The 27099-nt window shown below is 43.7% G+C and overlaps 3 protein-coding genes across 11 annotated transcripts in view; 1 reads left to right on the forward strand and 2 right to left on the reverse strand.

Moving 5' to 3' along the window:
- LOC130565854 (uncharacterized) overlaps positions 1 to 5897 on the forward strand; it is an 8861-nt gene extending 2964 nt beyond the window's left edge. For 2 of the 3 annotated variants that reach the window (XM_057352967.1, XM_057352965.1), the window contains exons 4-5: positions 288 to 445; positions 1340 to 2363. In XM_057352967.1, coding sequence (XP_057208950.1) covers positions 288 to 445; positions 1340 to 1384 — 203 coding nt within the window. In that variant the 3' untranslated portion in view covers positions 1385 to 2363. Of the gene's footprint in view, positions 1 to 287; positions 446 to 1339; positions 2364 to 5788 lie in introns of those variants that run through there. The other variant, XM_057352966.1, reaches the window with a different exon arrangement.
- Positions 2934 to 7842, reverse strand: LOC130565853 (rootletin). 5 transcript variants are annotated; one of them, XM_057352960.1, is made up of 11 exons: positions 7433 to 7841; positions 7257 to 7299; positions 6228 to 6385; positions 6049 to 6130; positions 5803 to 5968; positions 5642 to 5715; positions 5435 to 5511; positions 5128 to 5228; positions 3636 to 3724; positions 3216 to 3326; positions 2934 to 3131 (listed from the first exon to the last, which is right to left on the reverse strand). In XM_057352960.1, the coding sequence occupies exons 1-11, from the start codon at positions 7499 to 7501 to the stop codon at positions 2983 to 2985; spliced, it is 1119 nt and encodes a 372-aa protein (XP_057208943.1). In that variant the 5' UTR covers positions 7502 to 7841; the 3' UTR covers positions 2934 to 2982. The 5 variants fall into 5 exon arrangements, with proteins under 5 accessions (XP_057208943.1, XP_057208945.1, XP_057208942.1 ...); XM_057352962.1 differs by having other exon boundaries at positions 6228 to 6404; XM_057352959.1 differs by having other exon boundaries at positions 7257 to 7842.
- Positions 7843 to 10667: 2825 nt separating this feature from the next.
- Positions 10668 to 27099, reverse strand: part of wu:fi04e12 (Desmoplakin-B) — a 23510-nt gene continuing 7078 nt past the window's right edge. For 2 of the 3 annotated variants that reach the window (XM_057352350.1, XM_057352351.1), the window contains 17 exons: positions 26066 to 26170; positions 25875 to 25970; positions 25501 to 25626; positions 25272 to 25427; positions 25027 to 25181; positions 24627 to 24753; positions 24340 to 24526; positions 21744 to 21919; positions 20933 to 21111; positions 20716 to 20854; positions 20323 to 20516; positions 18917 to 19073; positions 18746 to 18829; positions 18460 to 18567; positions 18270 to 18368; positions 16358 to 18184; positions 10668 to 14490 (listed from right to left, as the gene is read on the reverse strand). In XM_057352350.1, coding sequence (XP_057208333.1) covers positions 11323 to 14490; positions 16358 to 18184; positions 18270 to 18368; positions 18460 to 18567; positions 18746 to 18829; positions 18917 to 19073; positions 20323 to 20516; positions 20716 to 20854; positions 20933 to 21111; positions 21744 to 21919; positions 24340 to 24526; positions 24627 to 24753; positions 25027 to 25181; positions 25272 to 25427; positions 25501 to 25626; positions 25875 to 25970; positions 26066 to 26170 — 7083 coding nt within the window. In that variant the 3' untranslated portion in view covers positions 10668 to 11322. The remainder of the gene's footprint in view (positions 14491 to 16357; positions 18185 to 18269; positions 18369 to 18459; positions 18568 to 18745; positions 18830 to 18916; positions 19074 to 20322; positions 20517 to 20715; positions 20855 to 20932; positions 21112 to 21743; positions 21920 to 24339; positions 24527 to 24626; positions 24754 to 25026; positions 25182 to 25271; positions 25428 to 25500; positions 25627 to 25874; positions 25971 to 26065; positions 26171 to 27099) is intronic. The other variant, XM_057352352.1, reaches the window with a different exon arrangement.

Raw genomic sequence — 27099 nt, forward strand, 5'->3', positions numbered from 1 at the left:
CAAGAGCATCATTATGTGTGCATAGAGTCACGCTGAGACGAATGAACACTAACACAACAACAACAACAGACGGATCTTTGTGTTCACATGCCCAAACACACGCACGCACACACACACTGGATTTACACAATCTTCAGGAATTGTGTAAGAATGATTTGTGGTTTTCCATTCTATAGATCAGTTTGGACTTCTCACACAACATAAGGACATAAGATGAGAGTATAAATGAGACTCCTGATGGATCATGATGTGTCTGTGTCTGATTGTGTTTTCTTATATGCTTTAAGTTTTGGACTTTTACCCCAGAGAGTCTTCTGATCCGCTGCTGGCCGGTCTCGTGTCTGCGTTTGTCATCATCGCTGCTGTTGTGTCCGTCCTCATGTTCCTGACTTTCAGAAACAGAAACGATGGAGCAGAATTCAGCAGACTGCAAGATCTGCCCATGGTAAAGAGTTTCAAACATCTCACTCACTTCTGCTCACGTTTCATTTGAACAGGATTCAAGACATTATACATTTCAAAACACTTTGACATTAACTACTGTAGTCCACTGTAAAAAAACTCTCTGTCTTAAATGTTAAGTGATAAAGATTCTTAGAGGAGTATAACAGAAAATGCAAAATAATGAAATAAAGAGCAGATGACGTAATGTTACAGTAAAGGTCAGTTTATGGTTCTGCGTAGGACCTACGCCGTAACCTATGGCGTAGCCTACGCAGAGCCGCGTACCCTGTGCGTACCCTACGCCGTAGCCTGACGCGCACCTCTCCAAAAATGTAACAACGCGTCAACTCAACACGGACCCTACGCGGACCGCAAGCGCTGTGATTGGTCGGTTTGGCAGCATCGTACTTCCTTCTACGCATTTCCGGCATCTTCTTCTCTGGTGTCTTCTTCCGACAAGTTCAGAGTCCACAAAAGAACAACATGGTGAGCATCGACATCGACCAAGTTACTGAGCGTCTGATTGAAGAGGTTCGGAAATACACGCATCTGTATGACTCCTCTTCGGCGGACTATAAAGACTGTCAGATGGCGGCGAATTCTTGGAGAGAGATTTCCTCTAACGTCGGTTTGGCTTCCATTGTCGTTTGCAAACACTAGCATACACACACACAAAACATCGGCGAAGAAGAGCAAACCCATGAAAACACAAAGAGCCAACTAGCGTTTCGGCGGTGTAATTGCAGTATGACGCATACTCTCAACGCAGAACCATAAATGTTCACGACGACGTCGTCTACGTATGTTACGGCGTAGGTCCTACGCAGAAGTAAAAATCGCGCTTAAGTGTTGAATGATGTAGATGTTTATTGAGATTGATGTGTGTGTGTTTCAGGATGATATGCTGGAGGACGCTCCTCTCTCCACATACGACTACTGAACACACACGTGTCTTCATGTGTCTTCTCTCTTCACCACCAGACAGACGTGAGACAGGAGACAGAGAGACGTGAGGCAGACAGACAGACAGGCAGGCAGACAGACAGACAGATGTGAGACAGACAGTCAGGCAGGAGACAGACATGCAGACAGACGTGAGACAGACAGACAGATGTGAGACAGACAGTCAGGCAGGCAGACAGACAGACATGCAGACAGACAGACAGACAGGCAGGAGACAGACAGACAGATGTGAGACAGACAGTCAGGAGACAGACATGAGACAGACGTGAGACAGACAGCACATGAGGAGCTCATGTTGTCTCTGTCACAGAAATGATCTTGAGCACTTTATGTGGACTTTGAGAACAGGTTTTGTGCCGGTGATCTGGACCGCATCTACTCAGTTTAGATCAACTTCAGCCCTGTTTGTGTGTGTTTTACTCAGTCAAGTCTTTTGTGTGATGTTACAGTATATTATGGGCTTGTGAGGTGGTTTGAGGGATTCACGTGCATCTGAAGCACACGCACACACACGATCTGATTGATCTGTACAAATGAAAACGTGACGTTGTTTTCTGTGCACACACGGGTTAACAGACAAACGGCCTCCAAAGTTTCAAGCCCTAATCCTAATATACAATATAAAAACATGTGCTGACTTTGACATCAACACAGCCAGCAGTGATCAATGCATTTTTGTCAATGAATTTGTACATGTGTTTATGTTTGAAAAGCTTTATTAATATCAGTAAATGATGATGTTCGTGTTAATACAGTGTCTGATAGATGTGTGATACTGATCACTCTGATTGATAGTCTTAAAATAAAACACTGGTGTTTTCCAAGTCATTGCTCTTAACATCTAATCAATACCAACACAACATGACAATGAAATAATGTTATCAGTTCTGAAGATTCCAGTGAATACAGATCCATTTGAAGAATCCTCAGGATCCACAGAGCCACTCCTCACTCAACATCAGTTCATGTTTCAGGAAGAGATCCATCATCTGCTAACTCTCGGTCAACACCTGACTCTGAACACCTGTTTCAAACCCACACACGGTCAATAAACACAGCTGTGATCTCCTCCTCTACACATCCACACCACATCTCACAAACCAAAATTCTGCCTGGACGCTTGCATTCTAAAAATGATTTTGTGGCTCTATTTTAAAACTTATTTCATGAGCTAATCCATCAGAAACACTCGTGTGTCTCGACTGTCTCTGGGTGTGCGTGTGTGGCCTTGTTTTTAGATCCCTATATATAACCTAAACCTGAATGCACATCAACTCATGGGGACTCACGTCACCGTGGCGACCAAAATGGATGTTCCTACAGGTAAAAAACCTTAGAAATCATACAGAACCATGTTTTTATAAAATGCTAAAAATGTTCTATGATCTTTAGGTTTATGGGATAAAATATACAGTTTGTACAGTATAAAAATGATTACGCCTATGGACTGTCCCCACGGAGATATTATAATGTGTGTGTGTGTGTGCGCGCGCACGCGAGTTGTACAGGAAAACAGACACAATAGATTGAGTGTTCTCGGTTCCTCGGACAGTTTATTAATTTCACTGAGGTCACTCAGAGGTCACTGAGACTGAGATCCGGTGGACTGTTTGAACCTCCATCAACACCTTCAGCTCCATCATCCAGATCACTTCCAGCACCACTGAGGTCACTTCCTGACAGACCTGAGCTTATGTGAACTCCACGACTCTTAGTCTGCGTGTCTAAAATCAATCAGAAGAATGAAATACAAACCTGTTCGTATCTTTAATATCACCAGGATGATGTCATGCATCTGTGTGCGTTACCTGCTTCTTCCAGCCAGGACTCATCGGAACTGATCTCTGCAAGACTCGCAGTGAGACTGAACTCGTCCTCTGATCCTGATGACATGCGTCTCGAGGGACTCGACTCCACCGCTGGATCATGAAATGAAAAACAGGTTAACTACAAATCACCCAAGACAAGCAGGATTAGGATCAAACACATCTAAAGGGATCATGAGAAAGTCTTTTTTCTTGATTCTTTGGTCACTGGAGTGTGTAACTGAACAGTTGAGATACACAGACAGAAAATCATTCTGTGAAACACAACACAACAGGTTTCGATGCAGAATGACTTTTAAGTGTTTATCTGGGTTTGCTGTGTATGGAAATAATGTTTTTGTGAATAGTTAATGTTGGTGAGCGTGATAATATGAGTCCTTTGTTTGTTGTAATGTTTCTCACCTTGTTTGTGTGGCAGTTGTGCAGGTGTGTTGTGAACGTCTCTCAGGATCAAACCTCTGACCTCATCCTTCAGCTCAGACACACTGACTCTAAACACACACACACACACACACACAGACAGTGAACATGTGCACACACACACACAAACATACACGCACACACACACACACACAGAGTGAACATGTGCACACACACACTCTTCACACACACTCACACACACACACAGAGTGAACATGTGCACACACACACATACAGAGTGAACATGTGCACACGCATACACACAAACATACACACGCAGGGTGAACATGTGCACACATGCACACACACACAAACACAGAGAGTGAACATGTGTGTGTACACACACACACATACAAAGTGAACATGCGCGCACACACACACACACACACACACACACACACACACTCACTCACAGAGAGTGAACATGTGCACACACACACACACATACAGATTGAACATGTGCACACACACACACACACACAGATTGAACATGTGCACACACACACACACATACAGATTGAACATGTGCACACACGCACTCACTCACTCAAACACACACACACACACACACACAGAGTGAACGTGTGTGTACACACACGCATGCACACATACAGAGTGAACATGTGCACACACACACACACACATACAGATTGAACATGTGCACACACACACACACACACACACATACAGATTGAACATGTGCACACACGCACACACACACAAACACACACACACACACACACACACACACACAGAGTGAACATGTGTGTGTACACGCACGCACACACACACACATACAAAGTGAACATGCGCGCACACACACACACACACTCACTCACTCACAGAGAGTGAACATGTGCACACACACACACACACACACACACACAGAGTGAACATGTGCACACACACACTCTTCACACACAGACACACACACACAGAGTGAACATGTGCACACACACACACACACGCACACACACACACACACACACACACACACGTCTGGTTTACTATCTCCGTGGGGACAGTCCATAGGCGTAATGTTGTTATACTGTACAAACTGTATATTCTATCCCCTATCCCTAACCCTATCCCTAAACCTAAAGATCATAGAACACTTTTTGCATTTTTAGATTTTCAAAAATATTGTTCTGTACAATTTATTAGCTTTTGTGCCCATGAGGACATCAATTTTGGTCCCCACAGTGACACGAGTCCCCATGTGTTGGTGTGTATGCAGGTTTAGGTCCCCACCGGGATATACAAACATGAACACACACACACACACACACACGCAGAGAGAATGTGTGTGTAAATGACAGAGTGTTATTACAGTTAATATGAAAAGGTCTAACATGAACTCCGGCCCAAATTCACCATATTCAACAGCATTTTAACATAAAACACCAGCAAACATTCATTTCACTACCTGTGCACAAACACAAGTTGTGGTTTAGTGTCAAGGACACACACTCACCTGAGCTCACACACTTGCTGCTGTGTGTGTTTGTGTTGTGAAAGTGTCCGAGTGACTTCAAAACGGTGTGTCCGCTGACAATCACTGAGTCTCTCCAGCATCTGCAAAACAATCCTATGAACTGTGAATCTGAATCTTTTCTGATCATCAGGTGTGGTTATATATTGAGCTGGAAATGATACACAACTGAACCAGACTCATCTACACAATGAAGCTAAAGTTTCAATGGAGTAAAATGTGTGACATGGAGCCCTGACCTCCCCTTATTAATCCACACTCATTAGTGTTCACGTGTTAGTGTAGTGACCTTAGAGCTGTGCTCATGCTGTCTGCGTGTTTCTCTGTTCTCTGACTGGAGCTGAAACCCATCTTCCTCCAGACGCACTACACACACACACACACAATACATCTCTCATCAGAAATACACAATAAACTGCTGACTGTCCGACAATGTTTAAGACGACACACACTGTGAATTGTATATTATAAACATCACACTAGTATATTTCTGTACTCAGTTTGTTTTTCAGGCTGTCCGTCTCTCTTCTGATGTGCTCCAGTTCTTCTCTGCGGAGTTTAGAGCTGAAACTGCAGACAGACGCACACGATAAAGAATGAACGACATCTCTCTCTGTGTGTGTGTTTGATGGTTTTGTCACAGAAGACGTTCCACACCTTCCCTCCTGGGTTTCTGTGATGGTGACTCGGTTGATGTGCTCTCTCAAACTGCTCAACTCCTGATTGACGTCTCTCTTCCACTGCTCCAGACGTCTGTCTGCTCCTGTACGCTCCACCTCTCTCTCTCTCTCTTCTAAACGAACCTGAAGTCTCCTCAGCTCATCTGAAACACCATCACTGGTTCTTCTGGCCATTCTTTACACATTTACTCATCAAAAGTGTTCATGAGAATACAACTTTCACCTTGTAAGGTTTGTATGAGTGTTTGCTGTGCGTTTCCTTCTCTCTCCAGTGATCGAACACTTTGTGTCAAAGTCTCAATAGCCTGTGTCAAAACAACAATCATAATATTTGTAACTCACGACAACTCATTGTGGTAGCCACCTAAAATAAAGCTATGAATGGTTTTAAATGCACATTACAGATGTGTTCACAGCACATGATCGACACGTGTGAGGACGGGTTGTGACCTGACTCTGCTGATGTAATTGATTCTGGACTGCTGTCAGATCTGACCAATGAACAGCAGGACTGACAGAAGACGACACTTTCAAATCACGATCTGCTGGGCCTTCTCTCGCTGGATAAAAGGAAGAAATCTGAAGATAAGAGCTTTACTTATCGAGAGCATTGCCTGAGCCCCTTCATACTGGAACTAAACTGGAAAATGATATGGTCCATGCAACAAAATATCTTCTCTCAAACAAAGTCAAAGAAACATCCTTTAAACTACTCCGTAACATTTACCCTACCAAAACTTTTCTAAAGAAACGATTTGGATCTGACTTTGACACCAAAGGCATTTTTGTCACAATGACACCGATTGACTGGTTTTGGTCGTGCAACTGTATTCAGCCACTTTGGAAACATGTCGGTTCGTTTATTTCAAGTAGTATTTTGGATGGTTTTTTATGAGCCCAAAAACTGTTCTTTTCAAGGTGACCAAAATGCTTGCTTTATAATCAACCTAATTCTTTCGCTATGTAAATTTTATATACATACATGTAAATGTTCTAATTGCAAACCTATTTTTGTAGTCTTTCTACAAGAGATAAAACGGTATTTAAAAACAACTATGTGTTATCAAAAATATGAAAGCACAAAGAACTTGTCAAATTTGCACGGCTTATAAGCTTTTCAACCTATTTAATTTGTTGTGTTTTTATTGTTTTTTGTGTAATTCCCTCTCCTGTTTTTGTTGTTGTTGTGATTGATTGATTGTTTGTTTCGAGCCATGGTAATGTTTTATTTTCTCTTTTCTCATTAATCTAAGTGTTTCTTAATGTTATGTTATGTAACCTTGCTTCGTTATAACAAAATGTTCAATAAAGCATAAAAAAGTCTTCTCTCACTGGATACACATCTACAGAGAGAAACACATCACCAAATGTCTAAGAATGTATACAATACAATTTTCTGCGTCAATGTTTAAATGTCACGGATTGTTTTACCTTCAGTTGCTCTGGGAGATCTTGCGCGTGCAGAAAGACGTTCCTCATAACACACAAATATAAAGCTGATTAAGTGAATGCTGCATTTATTTACCACAACACATACAGTGCACACACACGCACGCACGCACGCACGCACACACACGATCATAATTAAAGCTGAAAACGAGTCTCACCCGCATCTTTGCGACACTTCCATCAGTGTCAGACAGGATGGAGCTCAGCTCGTGATGCCAGTTCATCATTCTGACACACACACAGATAACAACACACAAACAAACACGCAGATAACAACACACACAGAGATACTCTCAGGTGTGAGCTCACAGTGATCACGTTACATCTCCTGATTCTAACTGCTCAAGTGTCTTTTACGATCTAACGATTAAATAACGCTTTCAAAATCAACATAACCTCTGAAGCGCATGCGTGACGCGAGTAGATCAGACACAACAATCTGACAACGAAATAATCTGTCATTCCACCGAAATTCAGTTATATTTTTGAGATGTTTTTACATAAGCGCCCGTTTCAGTTTAAATCCAAGAACCGCATAACATACGTCATTTCCGCCACACCAAATGGTTTGTGGGAAATGTGGTAGCGGTTGTAGTCCAGTAGGTTGACTCTGCACTGCAGTACTCATGTTTCTTAAAGTAAACTCTAATTTGGTGGCGTCTATAAACTACTTAATATTGTATGAGCGTTTAATTGCGCCTCTTGAACATATATGATGTTTATTTTAAATAAACATCGACCGAGTATCCCATCGCTGGTCAAATACGGCCTCTGACGCATGCGCAGATGTAGTAAATTACCGCGTTCTAAGAGGAGAATAAAATACATTTTACTATTAATGAGGTTAATTTAAAGGCCATTCGTTATTTATTTATTTAAACCCGTATGGCAACTATATGTACTGTTCAGTGTAATGAAATGCTATTTCCGACTTTTTCATAAATATCCGTTCGGGGAAGCTATTTTTCGTATTTGATCATTTTGGTTTGGTGATTGATCGTTTGTTCACCAGGGGTGTATTCCAGAAAGCTGGTTATGTGACATACACGGGTAAGTTTAAGGGTTAGTTAGCGGATAACACCAACTTTCGGTTCCAAAAACGGAGAAAACTTTCAGGGTATGTAAGTAACCATAGCAACTTACTCTCTGAAGATGTTCCAGGGTTAGTTCATTTGAAGGAAATGTTACTAAGCTTTAGGGGTTGTCTGCGCATGTGTGCGTTTTTGATGAGCGTCAAGTGGGCGTGGAAGCACATATTACGTATAATATATTATATTTTACTGCAATATTACAATTACATTTCAATCTCACCCATCGCAATTTAGCATTCACAACTAATTTTTTATTAACTTCATTATTTAACCTTTTAAAATGGAATAATCTTTAAATAAAATAATGTAAGCTGTTATTGTTCAACTTTATGTAGGCTATTTATATTAAATATTGTATATACATTGAATTAGGTTTATTAAAACATCTCCAAATATCACTGGATAAATATACACATCTTACAATTTCCAACAGTTAAAGGATGTTAATAGTGAAGTATTTTAACTCCCGAGGATTGCACATCATTACTCTTGTCCACTTATTAGGCAATATTTGATGCATTGGGTCAAAGATATTTGTGGCCTAATGGTCAGAGAGACAGATTTAAAACTTCAAAGGTTGCAAGTTCGATGCCCAGGCTGGCAGGTTTCCAAGGCTTTATTAGGTGACCCCCCCAATGGGACCATGGCATATTGTTCACATATTTAAATTCTTATTATAATTTTAAATCTATTTACATAAAAAAATACATAAAAAACTTTAAACTTAAGGTTTTTCATACTGACTGTATTCCATAAAAATGTCTTTCTGACCCTCAGCCTCCTCCTACAGTTTAGTATTGAAAGGCCTTTCTCCAAATTACAATAGCCTTTCAGGATAGGCCGTTTCCACCTCTTTTAACATTTGGAAAGCCATGGCCTTTCAGCAAACAAAGTCAAAAGAAACAAACAAAAAAACTAAATGTATGTGTATTTGAAAGGGATATATAAAGGCTACATGATTATTATGTATATATGACTGGGCCTAACATTTTAAACCTCTACCTCATGTCACAGCAGACCTTCATCCTCTGCTGTAAATTAATTATCGTACATAGTGTAGTGTACTGAAAAGCACTGCACAATTTCTTTTCCATAATTATGACCAATGTAGTAGTTTCTAGAATTAAAAGAGTCTCTATTAATATGACTACATCAGCAACTGTTGCAAATAAAGCTGATACAATGCAAAATCAGTTTTCAGAAAACCAAATAAAGGTATATTTTTTAAGGAACATACAGAGAAGGAACAAAAAAGAGGTTTAATATTGCCTTCAAAATTACCAATGTGATACATATACACAACACAATTTTGGTAAAATACCATGGTAAACACGTTAAAATTACAGTTACAAACATCTCAACAAATCTACAGTTTATGTAACAAAGATAGCCATGATGAGTATATATTTTAAATATTATAGTATAAAAATAGTGCATATATTTAAAATATTTATTAAAGAATTAATTTATAGCGTTTATAGTTTTATAAACACATAACCTAAATAATTTAATTCGATGATTTTTATCCCGCACTTTATACACTGATGCAGATTTAAGTCTGTGAAAAAAACTCTTGATTTATAACGTTGTTTTACAGTTAAGCTTCCCGGCCGTTTCCATGGTGACTCGTGAAATCTGTGATCCATTGACAATGTCTTCATGTTGTTTCTGTGAGCGCGCGTTAACTCTGGGTTAAGGGTTTGGGTTAATCAACCGAGAGTTCAGGGTTTAGCTGACGGTAAGTTAACCCTGCTTTCTGGAATACACCCCAGATTTGTGGCGATCTGTCATTATAAAAACACCTAACATCTACCAATAGCCTAAAATTGAAGCATTAGTCAAAAAGCACATGACATTTCACAATTACACTGACCACTGTTAAAATCATTTATTATTTAAATCACGTTCTGGATATAATCATGTTTTATAAGCTGCTACTTTGTGGTTTTCTTCTGCTTTAGAACTTTTTAAACCTGCTAATGTCTCCAAATGCACATTTGTGTAATTATTTTAAAAGTAATACATTATCCATTTTACAACACAAGACTCACAGACACCATTATCGTTTCCATTCAAACCAATACAACTCCCATTATAACCATGAAATCAATTCACATTTATATCATGGCTTCTATAGTTTTTGGCAAGGCTGTCGGGTTTTGAGGTGAATCGGAGTGAAGATAATTTGTTGAGATATTTTACTAAATGTGTCATTTATTATATGTGATGAATGTGATGCTAAATGTTAAAATAATAAATGCAATGTAGATGAACTGGAAAAAAGACATTTCAGTTGAGTCAATCATTTTGACAAGTCTTTATTTAAGCAACACTTCAGAATAAAAAGTCAAAAATCATATTAGATGTTAACTTCACAAAGCCATGAAGAAACCTTTGAAAAAGCTTAAGATACTAAACATTCAGTGGTGTTAAGAAAGAAAAATAAAGTGATATCTTCACCCATCTAAAGTCAACAACTACTCTTCAATCTCTTTAATATATTTCAGAAGCTTCTAAACCCCCAGACTGTAAGTAAAGAGAGAGATTAATAAAAGACAAGGCAACACTTTATTTTACTGTGCCCTTGTTACACATATTACATGTATTTACTACACATTATGCAAAATTACATGTAACTACCCCTAAACCACACCCCAATCCTAACCCTTACCCTATAGTAAGTACATGTAGTTAATTATTATTACTCAGTACTTAAATGTATAATTACACTATAACACGGGCACTGTAAAATAAAGTGTAACCAAAGACACTAATACATTCCACAGAACCACATTAACAATATGGTTCCGTTTTCTAAAAACAAGCCTGCTTTCTTGAAAACATTTCCAGTGTTTCTTTGAACGTGGTGTTACATTGCTTTAAAGTGATTTTGCTTTGGGTGGTTTGATTTCATTCAATGTTCTAATGTAGTGATCAGAAATACTTTCATGGATGCTTCAGGAGAGGGATCTTGAGCTGAAAGAAGTTCTGTTGTAGCTGAAGCTGCTGTGTTTGGAGGCGGACGAGGGAGACAAAGTGTGATCCACACTTCCCCTGCGTGACCCGCTGCGGGAGCCGGAGGCAGATCCGGGGTTGGAAAGATTGTGAGGGCTGCTGATTCCACGCGATGAAACCGTGGCGGCGGGAAGCATGCGCACATCCGTGTTCTCTTCGTTCATGCAGCCTTCTAGAGCCTCCTTGTAAGAGATCCTCAGTTTGGTCTTGGGGCAGGTAAGGGTCTTGGGGTGGTGCCGTGTGTCCTGAAGCCTCTGAGCAGCCCTCATGTCCAGCCAGCCCAGCTGCAGAGCCTCTTCAAGTGTACGTCTGGACCCGAGCTCAGGGTCAAACAGCCCGCCTGTTAAATACTGGAACTCAAGAAAGCGCTGACCCGCTTCGTACGGCAGCCATTTTTCTTTCACCGCCTCAGCGGTGGACATCTTGCGCTTGGTTTTCACATCTTCAAAACCAATGTAAGCTTTCTGTGCGGGTTTTAATCTGTTAGCCATGTCGTCATTGATCACACCGAGACGGGTGGCCTCCTGAATGGACACGCGGCGACCGTTTTCCGGATTCACAATGCCACCGGTGCAGGCTTGTGCCTCCAGCAGCCTGTGTGCTGTGATTGAGTCGATGATTCCTCTCTTCAGAGCATCACACACGCTAATCTTCTCAAGCTTCTCTGTGTCAAAGATGGCCCCCACTGGATTCTGTTCCTCTACGGTTTCTAGTAACGTAGCTAACTTGATGGACATGCTGGAAAAATACTTGGCAGTGTTCGTTGAGGACGGCTCTTGAGACGCGGAGACTCCTTCGACAGTTTGGGTGGTTTCAGTTCTGGTTGTCTGGCTTTTAAATGACACCTGGGATGTGAACGATGATGTTGATGAGGAGGAGGAAGCCTTTGTTCTGCTGGTGATCAGATCAGCAAGTTGTGTGAGTGAGACGTCTCCAGAGCGATACCTGTTGAACACATCTTGGTCGATCACACCTTTCTTCAGCAGATCTTTCAAGTCATACTGAGTGCCCGTCTTCATGTCCATTATAGCTGTTATGGTGGAGCCGTCCGAAGCGGTGATGACAGTTTCTTCCCACTCACACTCCTGCAGGGACAATTCCAGGAACGTCTCGTAGTCTATGAGCTCCCTCTCGTAAGCTTCATGCACCGTCATCTCTTTGTTATTTTCTGGATCCACGATCAACACCCTTCTCTTCCTCAGCGAGTTCTTCTGCTGAGTCTTTTTCTTGTCGTGAAGAGGAAGGAGTACCAGTCCCGTCTTCTTGTCTGTAATGCAACGGCTCTTTAGCTGCAGGTAGGTTAGATTCTCTTCTGTGTTGGGCTCAAAGAAACCCTTGGTGTCATCTCCTTCATCCTTCAGAATCTGGTTCATCTCCTCACCGAAGTATCCCCTTTGATAGGCAACATCTACATCAATTCTGTGACTGCGTTCAGGATCGATGATGCCACCGCTAGCGATCTGAGCCTCTAGCAGGCGAATGCCATGACCTTTCTCTATGATGTTGTTCTCGATGGCTTCAAATAGGGAGATGATCTTATTGGTGCCAGGGTGTTTGTACCCAGTGACCGCTCTCTCAGCAGAAAGAAGCTTGTCTTTGAACTCCACACCCACCAGTCCATTCTTACAGGCCTCTTCCACAGTGTAGTACTCATTATGGATGGGGTCAATCACGAAGCCGGAGGCGGCCTGGGCCTCCAGAAGCTCCAAGCTCGTGCCGGGACGCAGAAGATTGTCCTTCATGGCCTTGTAGATGGTCAGAGTGCAGTCCTTGGCCTCATCGTAAACCCCAGCGATGCAGGTTGATTCTCGCAGATACAACCGAAGCCTCTGTTCTATGTCTTGGCTGGTAATCTTGCCCTCTCGCAACTGATTCACATCTGAAGCGTCCAGCAGTTTGGCATCCACCAGATCTGATATATTAACTTCGGCACGTAGCCCGGGAACGGTCATGGGTTTTTCAGGGGCTGGAAGCAGGAGCAGGCCGGTGCTGAGGTCAGCTTTGCAGCGCTTCTTCAGGGTAACGTAGGTGGTGCGAAGACTCGTGTCTGGATCGACGTAGCACTCTGGTCTTGCATTTAGAGCTTGGTAAAGATCCTCATCGATGAGATCACGGTCCATGGCAGCATCTTTAGAGAGATACACACTGAGGGTGGGATCAAGAATTCCTCCTGCCGCCTCCTGTGCCTGCAGAAGACGAAGAGCCGTGTCCCGCTCAATGATTCCCTTCCTCGTGGCTTGGCTGGCTGACAGCAGCTTGCCGGTTTTTGGATCCCTGAACCCAACGCAGGCAGCCTCTGCAGTCAACAGCTGCTTCTTGTCAGTTTCATCCACCAGTCCGTTCAGACAAGCCTCCTCAACAGTCAGTCTCACATTAGCTCTGGGATCTATGATGTGTCCTGTGGCAGCTTGAGCTTCTAATAACATGATTCCACTCTCTTCTGGGAGCAATGTTTGTTTTTTGGCTTCTGTGAAGGTCAGCTTTCCTTTAGGTCCGCCTGACAGCCCAGCGATGGCTCCTGTGCCTTTCAGATTGAGCCTAATATCAATGGCTACATCCTGGATGGTCCGCTGACTGTTTATTAACTGCTCCAAAGTCACTTTTTCGATCACGCCACAGTCGTGCAGCTGCTGTGCCGTGACTTTCTTGCGGACACCATCGAATACCAGATTAGAGGAGTCGGGTTGGTCTGTTTGGGTATATTTATTAGCACCATCCAGTTTCTGCAGAGGCGTCGAGGACTGCAGTCTGTAACGTTCTTCCACCTCTCTCAGTTGAGCCCTCAGCTTCTCCATCTCACTCTTGACAGAGGTCAACTGACTCTCCAGGGCAGAGCGCTCCGAGCCGTGCTGTCGTATTTTCTCCTCGTGAGTCTCACATGTGCTCTTCCATTGAGTGAAATCTTTCTTGATCTTGTCGTTCTCCTCCTGCAGCTGTAATTTCAGTCGCAGTTCAGACTCCGCTGAGAGTTTGGTACGTGCTAGTTCATCCTCCAGCTTTTTCAAATGCATCATTTCCTGTTCCATGCTTTTGATTTTCTTCATGAGGTCATCACGTTCCTGCTGCAGTTCAGTGTATCGAGACTGAGAGATCTGGATCACAGAAGATGTCTGCAAAAAAAAAGAAAGGAGAGAAAGATAGTTTCGTCATTGGCAATATATTTCAACATCTATACAGACCAATTACTACTAAAATATACAGTAGATAGAATACATTAATGGACACAAAATATTGATAAGCAGCCGTGCAAAAGAAAAAAATAATACACATCCAGTCTGTAATTACCGCAGCATAAAGTGTCATACAAGTGGGTTTATTTTGTGATAACAACCGTCTGGATGCACATTATCTCTTAATCTTCAAAAGAACAGAACTGTCATAGGGTGCGTTTATATTTGGCATCAACATGAGATCTCGGTGATCCGAACAAGCAGATCGGATCTTCAGACAATCAGGACACAGCGCGTTTACACTTGTCAACAAGTGACTTCCACATCTGGAGATCTGATCGGATCTCTATAGTTTCCCACCCATTATTTTAATAAGCCTGCAATTTAAAAATAGCCCCGGTGCGGGGAGATTTCACACAACACGTATAACGGGGAGGATGAGCATGTTACACATCTGATACGCAGCCATGTTGAACTCGAGGCAGCGGTGGGAAGTAAACCGCGGTTAAAACCATTAATGATCATATATGTGAAAGTATAAGCAGAGGTCGTTTGTAAAATGACACAAGCTTTTGTACTTGAGCTGTGGCGGGTTTCACTCGCGCACACACGCACGCACGCACGCACGCACACACACACACGCACGCACGCACGCACGCACGCACACACACACACACACACACTCTAACGGTGTTTTTAAACACATCATTTGTTTATTCATGTCACAGACACACAAAATAATCACATAAGTAGGCCGAAGTTCCTATGATCAAAAGCGAGCACTTACATCGTTCTCGTGTATTTGGGTTGGTTCGGCTGAAAGTGACAGCGCGTCGTTTCTTTGGTCTGCGCCCTAAATACCGTGTTTACTGACATCAGCTATTAGCAACACTATACAATCTTGTTTCTGTGTGTAAATGATATACGGTGTGTTCAGAGCTCCGTTTCAAGCTGCCCGTCTGCCACTTAATCTGTCTTCCGGGGACGGTACTTTCGAGTCAGATCCGTGGGCGTGGCTTGTCGGTTTTGACTAAATCTTTGGTGTTTCAAGTCTTACGAAACCTTTACCCTAACCCACACTCTAACCATCTAAACTACCTATGATTGTTAAAATTGATGAAAAAACACGTTTGGGTGATGACGTCAGACTCGAAACACCAAGGATTTAGTGAGAGCCGTACGAGACACAAGCGGCAGCAGCCCTCGGGGAACCGGAGAGTTCCAATGTGTCCCCGACTACCTCTGGATCAGGACACGCGATGACATTCCGATCAGAAGCGCGTTTACACTTGTCTTTTCAATGTGTATGTGGACAACATCCAGATACAGGTCGCATGTTAATGCCAAATATAAACGCACCGAGAGACTGAATTACCAGTGATCCAAACCTGTAAGACTTTCTTTCTTCAGTAAAACAAATCTTTAATGAAAAACAGTTTTTTTTCATACAATAGAAATGAAAACTGACTTGACTGTTCACAAAAGGAAGACGTACAGGTTTGGGTAAGAAACTGATAACAGAATTTTGATTTTCAAGTTTGATGTTGATATACTGTAGATGTGTGTGAAGAAGCACATGTGCACTCAAATGAAGATGTTAATCTGATTATCCGGTGGTGTGTGGTACAGAGATCAGAGATCAAACATGCAAATTTGACAAACATGCAAATGAGTGGCACATGATTAGTGGAGAATAATTTGCATGTCAGATGATCACGGGAGGTAACCATCTACAGCAAACAGGCTGAGAGAGACGAGAGCATCTACATCTAAAACCGCTGGAGTCTCCTAAAACAGCCTTTTGTACCTCACTGGCTTGTTTTTGTGTATTTTCTATCTCCAGCTGCAGTTTTTCTCGCTCTCGTGTGAGCTGCCGCATAATCCTGTCATGTTCTGCGCTGGCACGCTGGCTGGCTTCAAACTGTTTCTGCAGAGCTGCGATCTGATTGGCCATTTCACGTTCTTCGTTCTTTTTGCCTTTAAGCAGTTCCTCGCACTCCAGACGCGCACGTCGCAACTCTTCCTCCAGACGGAGACGTTCTTTACTGAGAGTTTCATTGACTCTCTGCAGACGCTCCATCTCGACGGTGCTCACGTTAAGAGTGGTGGTCTTCTCTTCGAGGGTATGGCGAAGGGTGTCGTAGCGCTGGTTAGCGTCCTTGATGCGGCCCTGCTCCTGTGTCAGCTGGACTTTTAGAGTATTCATCTCCGCTTTCAGAGCAGTCAGACTCTGAGAAGACACTTTATTCTCCTTCAGACTGCGGTCCAGAGCTTCCTGCAGCCGCTTGCACTCTTCGTCCACATGTTTGGCCTCGACGTTGGTCTCTTCGTGGCTCTTGCGCAGTGTGGTAATTGTAGTCGTGTACTCCCGCATAGCCTGGTTTGTCTTTTCAAGTTGCGTCTCCATTTTCCTGCGCTTGCCGGCCTCATCTTCCGCCGCTCGCCGCTGCTTCTCCAGCTCGCTCTCCAGGCGCTTCAGCTCCTCTTGGAGTTCTTGTACGCGGGTCTGTAGCCGCACGATGGTCTGTTCGGAGCGGCTCTTCTCGAGGGCGTGGGCCTCTAACTCCACCCGGATGAGACTCAGTTCTTGATGGGATGAGCGAAGCTTCACCAGTTCATCACCAGAGGTTTCATTCTTAGACTTGAGGTCAATCAACTCTTTTTCCAGTCGGCTTCTCTCTGCCTCCAGAGCTCTTTTCCCGCGTCGCTCCTCCTCGAGACTGCGCGTGAGTTGATTTATCTCGCTGCTCTTCTCTTGCAGCATTCGATTGGAGCCCTGCTGCACTTCCTTCCATTTGTTCTCAGCTTCACGTTTCTGGCTGAGCAGCAGCTGCACCTGAGATTCCAGCTCGTGTCTCTTCTGACCTTCTTCTGTCCCGACGGCACCGAGCCTCTTCCCCTCCTCCTCCAGCTGCTTCCGTCGAGCCTCCTCCTGAGCGAAGGAGAGCCGAAGCTTCCGCAGCTGCTCCTTCAATTCTCGAGATTCGTCCTCGAATCGTTCACATTCCAGACGCACGGAGGCCGAATCGTTCTCCTGCTGCTGAGAAAGCTTCTGCATGCTGGTTTGCGTAATGAGGATTTTAGACTCGAAGGTCTGTTTCACCTCCTGCATCTCTATGCTGTGCAACTGCCTTACCTTCGCCAGCTCAGCCTGCGCCTCCTTCACTCGCCGTGCCTCCTCCTGCAACTCCTTGCGCAGACGCTCCAGCTCTTGGGTCCGGTCGGACACGGTCTTCTCCAGCTCCATCTTGGCCCAGTTGGCCTGCTCCAGCTCCTTCAGTTTCACACGCATGCTTTCGTCGTACTCCTGCTGCAAAAATGTATAGCGCTCCTCCACGATGGTCTTCCTCCTCTCCCCCTCCTCCAGCTGGAGTCTGAGGCGACGTACTTCCTCCGTGAGCTCTTGGAGACGGTTGGTCGAGGAGTCCAGACTCTCCTGTGTGGCCATGCACTTTAAAGCTTGGCTCCTCTTCACCTCCTCCAGAGAAAGCAGATGATCCTGGGACTCGCTCAGCTCCTGCTGGTACTTGGAGAGGGTCTTCTGTAAAGCGGCATTGGTTTCTGTGTGGTCCTTGATGGCGTCTCTCAGCTGCTGAAGCTCTTCGTTGAGAAGATCAATCCTGGTATTGCGAATCTACAGAGATGAACAGAAATGATCAGGATCACCCTGTGGGAGGTGGCATGTGAGATGAGAGCAACACATCAAATCCTCACAATACCTTCATTTCTTCCATGTTCTTCAGAGAGACCATGAGAAGTTTGTAGTAATCACTTGAACGAGTGAGTAACTCCAAGTAGTGTGCGTTTAGAGAAGACACCTGGGACACAAACACGAGAACACAATCATTTTATTACAATAAAAACAACACTGTCTGTGTCCACTGGTGAAGTATGAGGTGGTGTTTGTACCTCTTGTGAAATGGCAGATGACGGTGATTGAAGAAGGGTTCTCTTGAAGGGAATGTTGAGCAAAGTTTCCAGTCCAGCACTGTAAGAGGCTAACTCCAGCTCATAGTTCTACAGAGACAGAACACGTGAGAAATGAATATGAATACAGTAGTGTGGGATTGATCAGACAGCGAGTATCAGTAGATCTATAAATTACTGTATATTCGATTTTATTACATTTGATCGGGACTGTTTTCATACACATGGTGTTTTGTTATGTGGACACTATAAAACATGTTTCAAACACCTTGATGGTACTGATGCAGGCGTTCCCATCGTTCTGGACGGTCTCCAGCAGGTCTCTTTTGGATTTTATTTCAGAGTTTACAGCCTGCACACATTATAAAGGCAAAAGCAATGAATATCAAATGTGTGTGTCAGTGATATTGATGAGCTGCAGATTGTGAGTGATTCTGACTTTCTGTTGATTGAGACGTTGAGTGTAAGTGGTGCTGTCGTCTGTCTTCACGCTCTGTTGAGTGTCAATACGTCTCTGACTAATCCATTCACTCAGACCGGAGCTGGAGTTCAGATACTGCCGGAGCAGCGGGAGGTAAACGTCCAGATCATGACACCTGAGAGAAACACAACATCACCAGTGAACAGACCAACACTGCAGATGAACAGAAGAAGGGGCCGATCAGACAGAACGTGTTTTTTGCTGTTAGACGCACCTCTTTTGAATTGTTCTCAGTGGGCACTTCACGTTTTTGGCCTTTTTTTCCCCACTGTCCAATCGAATGAAAGGAGAGGTGGTCCTCCCGTTATGCTGACGGAACTTTACAGTTGCTTGAAACGTCCAGAGACGTGCAATGATGAAGGAGAGACTTCGACGAGCAAAGTCCAGAGCAAGCGCTTTTTGCTTGAACCTGTCTTAGTTTATGCTAAAATGACAGTTAACAGCAACTAGAGCGCTCGCGCTATAATCCTTAGCTGTGTCTGAATTTGCCCCCTATCTCCTATGTAGTGCACTATATCGGGTGTCCGCCATTTTGTAGTGTTGTCCGAATTCTGAGTAAACAACATTTGTTCACTACTTTTTACCCACAATGCATTCTGATTTTGAGTGTACATCCAATGAACACTCGCTCACTCATATTTCCCATGATACAACGAGAATCAACCGTCTGATTAGAATCAGCTGGAGGAGAGTGACCGTTAATGCCACGAATGTGCGTTTATACACTTGTGTTTGTTCTCGTTGACAGTTATTTTCTACTTTTTGAGAATAAACAGATTAAATGAATGTAGCAGTGCTTTATTTTAAATATATTAAGTAATTTTATTAAACGTAATAAATGTAATAGTTAATAAACGTGGCAAACATTTAATTTGTTCTCTTTATTAAAAACAAATAAACCTACAATAAACGTGACAAATAATGTAAAAATGAACTTTACCATTTTACAAAACAACTCATGAAGCCACACAGGTGTGATATAAGCGTTATGACGAATGTCAGACGCAGGATATGTTATGCCAGTGTCCGAAATTGTCATTCACTATTTATCATTCACTATATAGGGAATAGTGCACGAGTGCACGAGTGAACAAGTGAGCGAATTCAGACGCAGCTCTTGGCTGACAGGGCAGCATAGCAACAAAAAAATTGCAGCGCACTTCTCTTTTCACTGTAGCTCAGTGGTTAGAGAGTGGCGCTAACAACGCCAAGGTCATGGGTTGGATCCCAGGGGATTGTACATACTTAGAAACAAATGTATAGGATAATGAAATGTACGTCGCTTTGGATAAAAGCATCTGCCAAATGCATCAATGTAAATGTGTTCTGTGTGATCGGCCGTGAAGAGTTTCTCTCTCTCTCACCTGCTGTTGATCTGTACGTGAATGCGTTTCCAGCGCTCTGATAACTGACGGACGTGTTCAGTGTACTGCTCAGTGTTCACTAGACACCTGTAGCGCGTCTGTTCCGTCTGTTCATTCAACTGATGAATTCTGTTCAACTCCAGCATCAGTGAATTCAACAAATCCTGCTTCTGCTCCATGTCGCTCTGCATTCTCTGAACATAAAGATATCAAGTTCTGTAAGGTCACATTATACATTTCTATTTACTTCAGTTTACACACACACACACACACACACACACACACACACACACACACACACACACACACACGAAGAAGGATGTGAATTAATGCATCTTCACAGACTGTTTAGAAGCCTGTGCTTCTGTATATGCAGATGATGTAAACGTTCACCTTGAGCTCATTCTGGTACTTCTGAAGGTCGTCTGGGTCAAGTGAAGTCGTCTCTTTCTCAGTCAGTCGAGCTTCATAAACTTTAACAACATCCTGGATGTTCAGTAAACCCTTCAGCAGAGACTTGAGTGAATGTAACCTAACACACACACCGAACATGTGACACCTGACCTGTGACTGACAGTGATTGACAGCGGACATGTGCTCATGTTTGTACCTCTGCACATGTGTAGTGATGAACGTCTCCAGCTCGTGAAGTCTGCGATTGATGATGTCCAGTTGACTCTGAAGGTATCTGCCCTTATCAGTGTTCACCGTGTCCTTCACTTCATCCTGAACGCCGTCTCTCAGCCTCACAAACTCTCCTCGTGCGCTTTCTACGTCTCTCTGAAAGGCCTGAGCACAATAACAGCGAGTTTACATCCATACAACACCACACGTGGTTTTACTGTGTAACTATTGCTCTTTTGTTGTATTTGTGGTCGAAACATGGTATCCACAAATGTATGGAGGACCAATAGCGCCATTTAGAAATAAAATGAAGAATGCATTGCTCAATTTAATAATTAAAACATAAAAATGTAACCAAATAAATCCCTTTTTAAATAATATATAATTAATTGATGTTTTAATGATTAAATTCATCAATTGATTCTTCATTTTTATTTCTAAATGGCACTATTGTCCTCCATACAAGTGTACCACAGTAAACATGACTTGAAAGAAAAAAGTAATAAACCTGCCAGAAAACACGTTAACTAGAATTAAACCATGGTGAATGTTCTCTTCACAGCAGATAACACTTCCCTGTTTTCAGAGCAAATCATGTTCATTTGTGTTGCAAATGAATGAACTTTTATTTAGTCTGGATTGTATTTGTGTGTAGTTTTGTATCCAGCTGTTGAGCCAGTTTGACTCATTTCAGGTGAACGGATGCATTTGATTTCATCAAAAAGATGTTTTCCAGCTGTAATATTTCTTGAAGCATATTTTGTCGTGTGTATTGTGCATGTCTGTTTTGTGTGAACCTGTGTTGTGGTGATGTGTCGAGTGCATTCATCAGGTGCGTTCTCTCCGACGGGGATGTACAGGAAGGTGTTGAGAGAAGACTCGGCTCTGTCCAGCTTTAAGTGAAGAGCGTTGAGTTCATTCAACATCTTCACACTCACAGCTACCGTATATTCTGAACCCTCTCCTCGAGCAGCTACAACACACAAACACACAAACCATAACCACATCACATCAGTGTCTCTCCGGCTCTCTCTGACCGGGTTGATGAGGACAAATGACAGCACATAATGGATCTGTCAGATGTCAATCAAACACACCAGTGAGTGCGTGTCTGTGTGATGAAGTCTGTGTGTGTCTTTGTGTATATGTGTGTGTGTGTGTGTGTCTGTGTGATGAAGTCTGTGTGTGTCTTTGTGATGAAGTCTGTGTGTGTCTTTGTGTATATGTGTGTGTGTGTGTGTCTGTGTGATGAAGTCTGTGTGTATATGTGTGTGTGTGTGTGTGTGATGAAGTCTGTGTGTGTCTTGGTGTATATGTGTGTGTGTGTGTGAGGGAGTCTGTGTGTGTCTTTGTGTATATGTGTGTGTGTGTGCACATGTTCACTCTGTATGTGTGTGTGTGTGCGCGCGTGTGTGTGTGTGTGTGTGTGCAGAGATGTGTGTGTTTGTGTGTGTGTGTGTGAGTGTGTGTTTGTGTGTGACTCGTGCGTGTGTGTGGTGTGTGTGTGTGTGTGTGTGTGTGTGGTCTGTTTATGTGTGTGCATGTGTGTGTTTGTGTGTGTGTGCATGCGTGTTTGTTTGTTTNGTGTGTGTGTGATGTATGTGTGTGTGTTGTTTTGAGTGTGTGAAAGAGGCTGTGTGTTGTGTGTGTGTATGTGGTAATTGTTGAGCATGTGTTGTTGTGTGTATGTGATGAAGGTTGTGTTGTAGTCGTGTGTGTGTACAGTATGTGATGAATGTGTGTGCGTGTGTGTCTGTGCGCATGCATGTGTGATTAAAGTTGTGTCTGTGTGATGAATGTGTGAGTGTTGTTGTGCGTGTGTGTGTGATTTAGGTGGTGTGTTGTGGTTGTGATAAATGTTAAGTGTTGTTTTGAGTGTGTGTGAAAGAGGCTGTGTGTGTGTGTGTTCATGTTTGTATATCCCGGTGGGGACGGAAACCTGAATACACACCAACACATGGGGACTCGTGTCACCGTGGGGACCAAAATTGAGGTCCTCATGGGCAAAAAAGCTAATAAATTGTACAGAACAATATTTTTTACAAATCTAAAAATGCAAAAAGTGTTCTATGATCTTTAGGTTTAGGGATAGGGTTAGGGATAGGGGATAGAATATACAGTTTGTACAGTATAAAAACATTACGCCTATGGACTGTCCCCACGGGGATAGTCAACCAAAGTCTGTGTGTGTGTGTACGTTTGCGTGCGTGTGTGTGTGTGTGTGCGTGTGTATGCGTGTGTGTGTGCGTGTGTGTGTGTGTGCGTGTGTGTGTGTGTGTGTGTGTGTGCGTGTGTGCGTGCGTGCGTGTGTGCGTGCGTGCGTGCGTGTGTGTGTGTGTGTGTGTGTGTGTGTGCGCGTGTGTGCGCGTGTGTGGTGTGTGTGTTGTGTTGTGTTGTGTTGTGTGTGTTGTGTGTGTGTGTGTGTGTGTGGTGTGTGTTGTGTGTGTGTGTGTTGTGTGTGTGTGTGTTGTGTGTGTGTGTGTTGTGTGTGTGTGTGTGTTGTGTGTGTGTGTGTGTTGTGTGTGTGTGTGTGTTGTGTGTGTGTGTGGGGTGTGTGTGTGTGTTGTGTGTGTGTGTGTGTTGTGTGTGTGTTGTGTGTGTGTTGTGTGTGTGTGTGTGTTGTGTGTGTGTGTGTGTGTGTGTGATGATGCGCGTGTGTGCGCGTGTGTGGTGTGTGCTGTTGTGTGTGTTGTAGTGATCTTGTGTGTGTGTGGGGTGTCTGTGTGATGAAGTCTGTGTGTGTCTTTGTGTATATGTGTGTGTGTGTGTGTGTCTGTGTGATGAAGTCTGTGTGTGTCTTTGTGATGAAGTCTGTGTGTGTCTTTGTGTATATGTGTGTGTGTGTGTGTGTCTGTGTGATGAAGTCTGTGTGTATATGTGTGTGTGTGTGTGATGAAGTCTGTGTGTGTCTTTGTGTATATGTGTGTGTGTATCTGTGTGATGAAGTCTGTGTGTGTCTTTGTGTATATGTGTGTGTGTGTCTGTGTGATGAAGTCTGTGTGTGTCTTTGTGTATATGTGTGTGTGTGTGCACATGTTCACTCTGTATGTGTGTGTGTGTGCGCGCGTGTGTGTGTGTGTGTGTGTGCGTGTGTGTGTTCATGTTTGTATATCCCGGTGGGGACCTAAACCTGAATGCACACCAACTCATGGGGACTCGTGTCACTGTGGGGACCAAAATTGAGGTCCTCATGGGCACAAAAGCTAATAAATTGTACAGAACAATATTTTTTACAAATCTAAAAATGCAAAAAGTGTTCTATGATCTTTAGGTTTAGGGATAGGGTTAGGGATAGGGGATAGAATATACAGTTTCTACAGTATAAAAACATTACGCCTATGGACTGTCCCCACGGGGATAATAAACCAGACGTGTGTGCGCGCGTGTACTTACTGTATGACGGCAGTTGTACGTTGAGTTTGTTGCAGTGTTGTGAAGCTCCTGTGATTTGCGTCTCGATGTGTTTCTGATCGTCAGCACTGAACAGCTCTGATTTCTCGGAGTGTTTCTTAAACTCTTGAAAGTGTGCTTCCATACTCCTCAGGATGTTGTTGTACTCCTCTGTGCCCATTTTGGCAACCTAAACACACACCAGCACACACACACGGCCACAGAGATCTTTAAACACACTTCTTTATGTGAGCAACATCACTTGTTTAGGGGATGGGATGGATCGCTACCATGGCGATGGTGAGGGAGTTGATCCGCTGAATGTCCAGCATACAGTACTGCCATGATATTATACTCTTGACATTAATGTACAGCTGATTCCACACGGATAAAATCGCCTCGTAATACTGAGAATTCCTGCCATTCAACACAACACACAACACAACACAACACTTCACATGATGATACGCAACACACGCATGTCCTTCACTATTTGATGTGTTTAACTTTATTTTACTGTCAATTTATATAAATCATTTTTATATGTATATACAGACTTGAGTATTCAAAGGACAAAACAAAAACTAACCACACACACAGACATTGTGTGTGTGTGTGTGTGTGTGTGTGTGTGTGTGTGTGTGTGTGTGCGTGCGTGTGCGTGTTTGTGTGTTCACGCGTGTGTCATACTTGTTGGCGAGATTGACAGCCAGTGGATTTGGAGACGGAACGATCAGACAAACTGAAGGCACCTGCATGTCCATTCCTCCCGGGCCTGTCACGTGCCATGTGGTCCGTTCAGAGTTATCCTTCAGAATCCCTTCATCTCCTTTATGAATTGTGTTCTGTTTAGAGACGCACGACATTTTCAGTTTATGTAAGAACAGTTGAAAGGATGACAAGAGCGTGTGTGTGTGTGTGTTTGTGTGCGTCACCTCATCTTGTCTAAAGTCACAGAGCGCCCGTACGAGGATGCGCTGACCCGTGATCTTCTCCTCTGGGTTTCTGGGTTTGAGTCTGATGATGTTTTTGGATTTATTCACCAGCTGTTGTACCATCTCCTTCTGTTCTGTCAAACGCTCACGTTCTCTCTGACACACACACACACATGAGAAGCTGAATTCACCTCTGGACAGAGGAGAGACGTGTCTGAACGTTTCTTACCTCCAGTTCTTGTAAAAGCTCCAGTAAGGAATGAAGGGGAGTGGATTTCTCACAGGTGAAGTTCTTACGGATGTTGTCGTGTTCTTTCTGGAGTTTACTGTTCATTTGTGTCGTCTCTTTAAAGAACTGGACAACACAGTTCATATTATTGATACGTTTCTTGTTTATGTGTGCATGAGAACATGATCTGAAGTCAGATCTGTTTTACATACATCGCATGAAAACAGTTCACATTTCACTTCCATGGAAACGAGAGTGTGTGCCTGTTTTTAGGATCAACAATTTGGGTGAAACTGTTGACATTTTGCATAAAAACTGATTCATCGACAGCTAATGAAGCGCGTCTTATGAAGGATGATGTGGATCACTGTTACCTGACTGTACCGTGCATTTTCCTTCAGATGAACTTGAATACATCTGGTGATCTGCAGAAGCCAGCTCCACTGCATCTGTAACGTCTCCATGTACGCCTTTAAACACACACACACACACACACACTCTCAGAGTGTGTAACACAACAATAACACATGACACAAAACAAACACAGAGAGAGAGACATGTTTACCTGAATCTTATCAGACGCGGGATGTTTGTTCTTCAGCTGTATGTCCACCTTTCCCCTCAAAACATTCAGATGAACTTCCTTTTGTTCCAATTCACTCATTAACTTCTGCAAAACAAACACACAATTCACAAACATTTATTACACTTTACAAGAATCTTTGCTTTATTACCCAGTATTTCCATCTAAATCACCTCAGCAGGACATGTTCACTAATTTAACTCATGTACTCGTAGTTATTGAGTTCCTATTGAGCATGTTTGTGTGTGCATGTCTGCGCGCGCGTCTGTGTGTCTGTGCGCGCGTCTGTGCGTGTGTGTCTGTGCACGTGTGTCTGTGCGCAGGTCCGTGTGTGTCTGAGTGCGTGTGTGTCTGAGTCCGTGTGTGCCTGTCTGTGCGCGTGTGTCTGAGTGCGTGTCCGTGTGCGCATGTCCGTGCGCGCCTGTGTGCTTGTGTGACTGAGTGCGTGTCCGTGTGTCTGAGTGCGTGTCCGTGTGTCTGTGCGCATGTCCGTGCGCGCCTGTGTGCTTGTGTGACTGAGTGCGTGTCCGTGTGCGTGTCTGTGTGTCTGAGTGCGTGTCCGTGTGTCTGTGCGCATGTCCGTGCGCGCCTGTGTGCGTGTGTGTCTGAGTGCGTGTCCGTGTGCGTGTCTGTGTGCGTGTCCGTGTGTCTGTGCGCGTGTCCGTGCACGCCTGTGTGCGTGTGTGTCTGTGCGCGTGTCCGTGCATGCCTGTGTGTCTGAGTGCGTGTCCGTGTGTCTGAATGCGTGTGTGTCTGAGTGCGTGTGTGTCTGAGTGCGTGTCCGTGTGCGTGTCTGTGTCCGTGTGTCTGTGCACGTGTCCGTGCGCGCCTGTGTGCGTGTGTGTCTGAGTGCGTGTCCGTGTGTCTGTGTGCGTGTCCGTGTGCATGTCTGTGTGCGTGTCTGTGCGCGTGTCCGTGCGTGCCTGTGTGTGTGTGCCTGTGTGCGTGTCTGTGCGCGTGTGTCTGAGTGTGTGTCCGTGTGCGTGTCCGTGTGTGCTGTCTGTGTGCGTGTGTGT

The sequence above is a fragment of the Triplophysa rosa genome, linkage group LG15 (assembly GCF_024868665.1).
Source record: "Triplophysa rosa linkage group LG15, Trosa_1v2, whole genome shotgun sequence".
NCBI lineage: Eukaryota > Metazoa > Chordata > Actinopteri > Cypriniformes > Nemacheilidae > Triplophysa > Triplophysa rosa.